This window comes from Gekko japonicus, unplaced genomic scaffold, assembly GCF_001447785.1.
Source record: "Gekko japonicus isolate JY-2015 unplaced genomic scaffold, Gekko_japonicus_V1.1 scaffold317, whole genome shotgun sequence".
Lineage (NCBI taxonomy): Eukaryota > Metazoa > Chordata > Lepidosauria > Squamata > Gekkonidae > Gekko > Gekko japonicus.
In genome coordinates, this window is record NW_015162487.1 from 614,590 (window position 1) to 624,463 (window position 9,874).

Here is a 9,874-nt window from a genome sequence, read left to right on the forward strand (position 1 = left end):
ATTCAATTTGAAAAGTTTTTTGACTCCACAACGGGTAAGCCACAGATGCTACCATTTTTAAGGTGCAGATCTCTTACCTAGCGACGTAGAAGACCTTCTCTGCAGCTCCCCTGCAATTGTCTTTTTGTAAGGCACCGGTGATTGTAGGGACTGACCCCTCAGACAGTGCTGCGGACTTGGCCAGCTTGCATTCAGAGGTGGCTGTTCCCCCTGCCCCGTTTCGGCTCTCTCTGCCGAGGGAGCAAGTCGGCCATCATCTAGGAAATACAGAGTGGACGTTAGTGTGGCACAACCAAAGTTCGCAAACGTGGACGCACCGAAACCCGACTGAACGGCTTTCGCTCCTCTCAAAGGAGCCGTTCTACGGTTCGTGGAGTCAAGATGCAGATTTAAGACGGGGAGAAGTAAAAGGAAGAAAGCCTTCTTTCTTCACCTGTGTACTTGGCCTCGGGGTGGGGTGGGGGAGTGTAAACTGTACCACAACTCCCCACCGGCAAAGACGTGCCATTCATAGCCAGCACACAAACACTGGGCTGAACTGTCCTCATATTCCCTACTAACCACTCTGAGGACAGGCTGGTCACGTAAACAAATGGAACTACAGTAATGACATAGAATAACCAGCAGCTTCTCAAGCTCCATAACGTGAATGAACCCAGAGGAGAAGTCCTTAAACATTTTAAAACTAAGAAAGCTTATTCTCTACGTAGCTTTCATATGGACTCCAGATTCAGACTGTAATTTTTAAATCGTGTTTTTTTTTTTGGGGGGGGGGTTAATGACTGCAGAATAGATTACGGGGGGGGGCACTTTTGAGGGGAAGACTGGTTGTCTTTGCACCCAACATATGACATTGTCAGCAGTGCTAAATTAACCTAGCAGCTGTCTACGACAAATGCTTTCAAACAATTTCACTAGCCGTGTTAACTATTACACCCACAGTAGAAATGCAGCTCCTTGAAGGCCATTTCCCCCGGTAACCTCCATCTTGCAATGAGCTTGCCAAACCTTTCTTTAGGAAGCCTTCTTATGGGGAAGAAGAAGATAACGTTTTCTCCCTCTCCCAGAATACTAGAACTCAAGGGCATCCAATGAAGCTGATGGGCAGTAGGTTCAGGACGGACAAAAGGAAATACTACTTTACACAGAGAGTGACTAAAAGGCAGAATTCGCTGCCAGAGGATGTAGTGAGGGCCACAGGAATAAGCAGCTTGGAAAGGGGATTAGACCGATTCAAGGAGGAAAAGTCTATCAATGGCTACTAGCCATGGTGAATGAAGGGAACCTCCACACGCAGAGGCATTAATCCTCTGAATCCCAGAGCCAGGAGGCCACATCAGGGGAAGGCCTCGGCCTCTCTGCCCTGTTGTTGGCCCTGAGGAACTGGTTGGCCACTGTGTGAGACAGGATGGAGGACTAGATGGACCACTGGTCTGATCCGGCAGGGCTCTTCTGATGTTCTTAAGAGCCTTTCTTGCTCTTTACTAGGACTAGATTCCCCACAGCATTTATTTACTTAATTTATACCGCACCTTCCCCTCAGATGGGAACCCAAAGTGGCTTACATCATTCTTCTCTCCTCCCTTTTATCCTCACGACAACTCTATGAGGTAGGTCAGGCTGAGAGCATATGAGTGGCCCAAGGTCACCCAGCAGCCTTCCCTGGCACAGTGGGGATTCGAACCTGGGTCTCCTAGATTCTAGTCCAACATTAACCACCATACCCACACTGGTTCTCCATCATCAGGGAATCCTTGGATCTAGAGAGAGAACTACTCGGCAGCCTGTTCCCCTGCATGTTTACTCAAAAATAAATGCTAATTTAACTAGACTGATCATAGACATGCACATGCTCATTTGTCCAACACAAAGAAAATCTTCAGACTGGCCTTAATTACTCTCATCTGACTCAATTTCAGCTTTGTATATGCATCTTGGATCAGAGAGGCACCTCCTAATGGCTGCCCCCCCACCAACTCTCTTTTTTCCTGTAAGTAGCCCTTGAGATTTTATTCCAATTTGTCTGAAGACATGTGCATGCACATGAAAGCTTTACACCTTGAATAAAACTTAAAGGTGCCACTGGACTCAAAACTTTGCTCTGCTGCTTCAGACTAACACGGCTACCCCACCTGAATTTATCCTCCACCTATTAGCAAGACAAAACACTTTTCACACTGAGCAATGAAGTAAAAAGCCCAGAACGGGGGAGGGGGTCTCTCTTTCTCACGCCTATCTCAGCTGTCATCGCCAGCCATTAGTTTAAATGTCAACTGAGAGAATCATACAGAATCAGAGGATCGCAGAGTTGGAAGGGACCTCCAGGGTCATCTAGTCCAACCCCCTGCACAATGCAGGAAATTCACAAATACCTCCCCTTCCACACACCCAGTGACCGCTGTTCCAGGCCCAGAAGATGACCAAAAAAACCCCTCCAGGATCCCCGGGCAAACTGGCCTGGAGAAAAATTGCTTCATGGCCCCGAAGTGGCAATCAGCATTTCCCTGGGATTGTAAGAATGGGCCATGAGAACTAAACTCTGACACAACCCTGCCTGCCCTCCCTCTCATGATCTGCCTAAATTCACAGAATCAGCATTGCTGTCAGAAGGCCATCTAGCCACCTAGAAGCAGATAATGCACCACATGGTGACTCTGTATTCTCCTTCCTTGCCCAGTTAAACCTCCGTTAGAAACTGCACCACAAGACCAGAAGAAGTAGTTCAGGTCTTCCATTTCAGGCACCAGGATCTCTTAAGGGGGCCAGCCTAGACCTTTCAGAACCATAGGAGACTGAAGTTAGGCAGCTGTACCTAGAAAAGCTGGCTTTCTACTATTTAGGGCACAACAGTGGTTGCATTTCAAAATTGAATTCATAACACTCAAATCTTGATTCAGTCCTTTAGGCAGGAAGAGAATTTTCAGACAAACTTACAACTGCCAAGTCAGGTGTCTGGGGGAACATGACCCACAAGATACACTCTAGAGCATAATATGACCAGGGGTGTGCAAAAAAAAAAAAAAGTCAGTATTTTTCAGCTTTGGGTATATCAGACCCAAAAAATATCAGTAAATGCCGAATATCCCCAGTCCAATACCAGTAAAGTATCAGGACTGGGGAAATACTCGGTATTGCCGAATATATATTTGGGTCTGATATACCCAACAAGAGGGAAGGGAGGCATGTAAAAATGCCTTCTTTCCCTCTGGAAGATGGTCCAGTTTTCCTTGTCAATTTCACTCCCGGCCAGTCAGCTGTTGGGTCTAAGCCATTTAAACCTAACAACAGACTGGCCAGGGAGAGCGAAACTGACAAGGCAAAGCCCCCTCTCTCTGCCTTCCCTTCTCTAGCTGACCGGGGGTAGCTGGAGAAGGGAAGGCGGGGAGCCCAGGCATGTTTCCATGCCTGCCCTTGGCTTCCCTAGCCAACCCCCCCCCCCTTCGCTGGGGAAGCCAAGGGGTTTGCTGGGGAAGCCAAGGGCAGGCATGGAAACGTGCCTCCTTCCCTCCCTGAACCTCTCCACTACCGCAGAGAAGCTGGGGGGAGGGGGGAATGACGGCAGGTTTAAACCTGCCTTCTTTTTTCCCCCTTCCCTCTCTGAGCTTCTCCGCTGCAGCAGAGTGGCTCAGGGAGTGGGGGAGGCATGTTTTCATGCCTGCCCCAGGGCTGAGAGAGTGGCAGGCGGGTTTTCATGTCTGGGCTCCTTGCCTGTCCCTCTCCAGTTGCCCCGCAGCCATGGGGCCCCTGGAGAAGGGCCGGCAGGGAACCCAGGCATGTTTAAATGTCTTTCTTTCCCTCCCCGAACTGGGAGAGGGAAAGAAACACATTTAAATGTGGCTAAGCTCTTTGCCGGTGCTTCTCCAGCAGCCCTGGGGGAGGCTTTCCCTAGTCAGTTTCACTCCCACAGCTGACTGGCAGGGAGTTTAATTGACCAGGGAAGCCACAGGAGAAGGGATGTTGGTATTCCGCTACCCAAAAACTGGAAAAAAAAAACCAAATAAATTCGGGAAACTGTATTCGGCAGCCGCAAAGTTTTCTGAATTTGCATTCGGCTTTAAAATTACCGAAAAATAAGGTCTTTTTTTCCCGTTCGGTAAAGCCGAATGCACACCCCTATTTGGCACCTTCTGAGTTCTCGCTTTGCTTCCTCAGTACCTGCCAGTTAAAAATACCAGCTTTCAAAGCAGCAACACATGAACTCTTAGCTGCTAAGGAAACACAGCCTCGTCTACAAGCGCTGTCAATCCAGTGCTGAGTCTCTCTTGACCGGAAGGGGACAAAGGTTGGCTTTTGCCCAGATTAACAAATGCATGCCAGGCATTGCATGAGCCAGGCATTCTCCTTCTTAATCCAACTGTTATTACAGGGAGCTGAGGGCCAGATACTTCTCAAAGGCACTCTGCCTCCATGACCCCACAATTCTTCCTTTGATCTACTCTTCTCATCTGATAGAGGACAGCGATGACCACCACAGCCTTCACTTCCGCTTTGTATGTTCCGGTTGGTTAGCCATACCAACTGGACAGCCTGGAAAGCATTTAGCAAAGACCAGAGTCCTGCTGATAGGGTAGGGTGGGGTGGAGAAGAAAAGATAATGCTGTTATGTCTGCTGATATTCAACGTACCATTTGCAAAGGATCCCACACACATGCACCCAATACAGTCTGCTCCCTGAAAAAAAAATGGAGCCCTTATCCACGTACTTGTGGAAGTCATAGATAGTACCAGCCAATGCTCCCTTTAAGCTATTGAGTCCTGTGAGCAAAAATTCTACTTTGTGAGCTACCAGCATTAAAGTTGTGAGCAGGCAGATAGTTTGGCTACTGCATAAATTAGTTTACTCTGGAGCCATTCCTTCTGAGCTAAGACAAAAATGTGTGAGGCTAAAAAACTGTGAGCTAGTTCACACTAACTCAGCTTAGAGGGAACACTGGTACCAGCAGGTACAATCCCCTCTACGCAGGGCTCTGGTTATCTGCAACAATATGCTGTCTAAAAACTAGTACAGACTTCTGGTGCAGATACCACTGTCGTTGTAAGTAGCCCCCCAACTTTTGCTATCAAGTCTTGGGCCCATCTCATAAGAAAAACCATGATGTAACAGACCAGTGGTCCATCTAGTCCAGCATCCTGCCTCACACAGTGGCCAACCAGTTCCTCTGGAGGGACAACAACAGGGCATAAAGGCCGAGGGCTTCATAAGAACATAAGAAGAGCCCTGCTAGATCAGACCAGTGGTCCATCTAGTCCAGCATCCTGTCTCACACACAGGCCAACCAGTTACTCTGGAGGGCCAACAAACAGGGCATAGAGGCTGAGGCCTTCCCCTGACATTTTGCCAGCCAAAAACTTTCTATAACAATGAAAGAAGAACCCTGCTGGATCCAAACAGTGGTCCATCTAGTCCAGCATCCTGTCTCACACACAGGCCAACCAGTTACTCTGGAGGGCCAACAAAACAGGGCATAGAGGCTGAGGCCTTCCCCTGACATTTTGCCAGCCAAAAACTTTCTATAACAATGAAAGAAGAACCCTGCTGGATCCAACCAGTGGTCCATCTAGTCCAGCATCCCGTCCAGCAAACACAGGCCAACCAGTTACTCTGGAGAGCCAACAAACAAGGTGTAGCATATAGGCTGAGGCCTCCCCCTGATGTTACCTCCCAGCACTGGTATGCAGGGTTTTACTGCCTCTGAATGTGGAGGTTCCCTTTAGTCACCATGGCTAGTAGTCACTGATGGACCTATCCACCGGGAACCTAATCTGATCTCTTTTTAAAGCCATCTATGCTTGTAGCTATCACTACATCCCCTAGCAGTGAATTTCACATTCGAATCACGTGTTGAGTAAAGAAGAACTTCATGGCGCCTCACATAGGCAGTCCTTGTTATTAAAGCCATGCAGGCTCTAGTCCAATGAATGAGGGGATATTCACAGGCCCAAGAGAGCCTGTGAGACACATTTCAGCCCCCATCCCCGCCCCCAGCACGCCGCTGAACAGACACAAAAGCTGAAAACAAAACTGCGTTTGGAGCTTACCTTTAGAGAAACGGAAGAGATTCACGAAAGAACTGTAGGCAGATTTAAACGCAGGCTCATCTTGGTCGGGAGTCAAAGGCTTGAAGTGTGTAAGGTGGGAAGGGCTACCACGAGGGGAGGAGGGCACCTCGCTTGTCTCGTCTGGGGTCGGAGATGGCTTGTCATCTGTGGCCATCTCATGGACCCCAAGGAGATTGGAGACGCACACTCAACACCTCGTCCACTCGTTCCGGTGACCGCACGAGACACCATCCAGACCTCAACAACTCTTCTGGACCAAGAGGACAAGATCCTGAAGCAAAAGAATGTCTGATTTAGAAATGCATTCTCGCCAACCTGAGGTGTCTGCAACATGGATCCAAACAGTGCTTCCGGCATTATCGGGTAGCAGATACAGACACAGCACACAGCTAGATTCAAGCCCAGTAGCATTTTAGAGATCAACAAGATTTCAGGATATGGGTTTCCGAGAGTCAAGACTCCCTGTGGTCAGACACTCATACCCCCAAAATCTGGTTGGACTCTAAGGTACTACTGGACTCGAATCCAGCTGTTCTACTGAAGATCGACACGGCTACCCTCCAAAACGATCTTCATGGAAGGCACAGTGTAAAATACTATAGCACTGCTCTGAAGAAGGGCAAGGAGTTATATTATTTCAACACCGCTAAGAGACGTGTGTTCGGAATTTTACCACCCCAACAAGGAATCCACGACTTCATACTCAGCTCTTGCTACCCTGTAGTTCCTCCTGCTGTTTTTCTAGCTTTGCCTGCAGGCACCCTTATTTTATTTTTTGTTAAATGTCTCACACTTGCTCCAAGGAGCAGAGACAGAGAGGTGTTTTATCCTCATGGCAAGCAGGCTTGGAAAGGTCAGCTGGAAGACACCGACTGGCTTGAGGTCGATGTTTGAACTCAAATTTCTTCTACCCAAACTCAACTTTGCACCCTTCTGTGGTCATTCCCCCTTTGCATAAGTTACACAGATAAGTACCAAAAGTAGTTCCGTTATGAGAAACTGGGTTAGTTTTTCCACTGATGAAGAAGGGAGGAGGGTGTCCCCTTTGACCACCAAAAAAGGCTTTGCTAGGAATCATGGGGCCTGCACGGACAAAAGCGATGCAGGACAGGGATGCCAATAAGGACAGGAAATGGGTGAGACAGTAAAAAAAAAAGCTAGCAAGATCCAATTCATTATATTTACAAAGGTATCTTGGTTCTAAATTGAAACTGTGGACTCCTTGGAGGTAGATTTCAGTGTTCGAGTTCCATTTTCTCTAGATTTTGTAGAAGGGTAGATAGTGATGGTTGGGGCTGTGGTGGCTCAGAGGTTAAGACGCTGAGCTGCAGACCAGAAGGTTGGTAGCTCGGCAGTTCGAGACCCGTGTGACGGAGTGAGCTCCCATCTCTGACCCCAGCTCCTGCCAACCTAGCAGTTCGAAAGCAAGAAACTGCAATTAGATAAATAGGTACCGCTTCGGTGGGAAGGTAACAGCGTTCCATGCGCCTTGGCATTTAGTCATGCTGGCCACATGACCACTGAAACGTCTTCAGACAGCACTGGTTCTTCAGCTTGAAAATGGAAATGAGCACCATCCCCTAGAGTTGGATTTGACTGGCTTTCGAGCAAGGGAAACCTTTACCTTTTACCTTTAGATACTGAGGTAGGAAGATGACAAATTCCCATAAAGGCAGCCATCAAAGTGAGGAGGGTGTGCCCCCCCCTTCCCCTCCCTTCCAGATTTACAGACTACACTGTAAATCTGAGTGTTCCAAGAAAGCCACAAACAGCCATTCTGTGTTAAGTTTTCCCCTTCCTTCCAGAACACGTAGGACAACTTCTCTTACATTATACTACACTGAGCATTCTCCACGGACTCATCCTTGGCTACTCTTGGTAGGAACAGAACGACATGGGCACCAAATATGTTATAAAGTGAACTATACAACACTGAGCCATGCTACTCTTCTCTGTATCACTCCAATTTTAGTATATGTATTTGTGGCACCCATATACTCAAGGACTTACCTCATTATATCCTCTTTTGCCCACTGTACTCCAGTCCAAGGGCTAAAATTTTAGCAGGCATTTTATCTGGTCTCAGTGTATACCCAGTCAAGGATCAAATCTCATTTGTGTTATCTGACACTGATGCATATGTTTCTTACAAAGTTTCATTATTTGCCCTTGCTGCAAAGAATATACCTTCCAGGGTGACAACGGAAAGGAGGTTATCTAGGTTACTGTATTAAGTTAGTCATATTTTGTTACTGACTTTCGGTACTTTTGTATATTTGTAGTAGTTAAGTGTGCGGACTCTAATCTGGGAGAACCGTGTTTGATTCCCCACTCCTCCACTTGCACCTGCTGATGTGACCTTGGATCAGTCACAAGCTCTGGCACAGCTGTCCTTGAAAAAGAGCAGTTTGTGTCAGAGTTCTCTCAGCCCCACCCACCTCACAGGGTGCCTGTTGTGGGGAGGGGAGGGGAGGGGAAAGGAGTTTGTAAGTTTGTAAGCCGCTCTGAGACTCCAAGTGAAGGGCGGGGTATAAATCCAATCTCTTCTCTTCTTCTTCTTCTTCTCTTCTACTTTTGTATATTCTGATATTAGCCCATACCTTGTTCATAACCTGTATTTTTATTGCTGACAGTTTTGTAACCTTGTAACGGCCAATGGCTAATGACAACAAATTGAACTGAACTGAACTACAACATTGAGGGGACAGCTCATCACAAAACTGCCGTCTTAACGTGTTTCTTACAATGTACCATTCCACCCCAAGGTTCTCATATCTGTTTGCGGACTCTTTTATTTGTATGATAATGTGCTGCCATTCACAGGTCTTATCAACGTCTTTAATCCAATCCCAACTATATTTATCATCCAGTTACTTATGCATCTTGACTCTAACTAGCTCTTCCTGGCAACTAGCCCGCCCAGCCTCTCTCTACCTATTGTGTAAGGCTTGAGAAAGTCAGTGCTCATCTCCGTTTCAAAGCCGAAGAGCCAGCGCTGTCCGAAGACGTTTCCGTGGTCATGTGGCCGGCATGACTAAACACCAAGGCGCACGGAACGCTGTTACCTTCCCACCGGAGTGGTACCTATTTATCTACTTGCAATTTCTTGCTTTCGAACTGCTAGGTTGGCAGGAGCTGGAACGAGAGATGGGAGCTCACTCCGTCACGCGGTACCCGGGTCTCAAACTGCTGAACTACTGACCTTCCACAGCCTGCAGTTCAGCGCCTTAACCACTTGAGCCACCGCAGCTCCAAGGTACCATTAGTCCCACCATATTCACAGATTGTGAGGCAAGTCAATGAGTTAATTAGCCCACTAAAGTAGCCATTCTTCCTACATATACTCATAGAAATCTGTGACAGAAATCCTAAAGCTTGCTAAGACTCAGGATTCCGTTAGAATGACCCATCCACTCCCATTCCACATAGGACCATTCTGGCACTTAATCTGGAACGAAACGAATCGCCACCAGGTATTTTGAATCGGTCTCTTAAATGTTAACTCTGTTAGAATTAATCTTAACATATTGATGTTTTTACGGAATTGTTTTTATTGTGTACTATGATGTAAACTGCTCTGAGCCCGCTTGCAGGGAAGAGCAGGATAAAATTCCCAATCAATCAATCAATCCCTTTTGGGAAAAGGACAATCCAGACCATGTATTTGTCATGGAAGTTCACAGCCATTACCAGGTGCTTGATGGAGGTGGGACTATACTGTACATGGCTCCGATTGGTAAAAGTAGCCTCTGAAATCAAAGATGGGAATTTATATGGGACTGGAGAAATCCACCTGTCATTCCTAGAAAGGAGT

The 9,874-nt window shown here is 47.3% G+C and overlaps 1 protein-coding gene across 1 annotated transcript in view; it reads right to left on the reverse strand.

Annotated features, from left to right (window-relative positions):
- The window catches only part of PIKFYVE (phosphoinositide kinase, FYVE finger containing), a 108,492-nt gene extending 102,259 nt beyond the window's left edge, over positions 1-6,233 (reverse strand). The window contains exons 1-2 of the mRNA XM_015405936.1: positions 6,040-6,233; positions 78-230 (exon numbers count right to left, since the gene is read on the reverse strand). Coding sequence (XP_015261422.1) covers positions 78-230; positions 6,040-6,214 — 328 coding nt within the window. The 5' untranslated portion in view covers positions 6,215-6,233. The remainder of the gene's footprint in view (positions 1-77; positions 231-6,039) is intronic.
- Between the last annotated feature and the right edge of the window lie 3,641 nt (positions 6,234-9,874).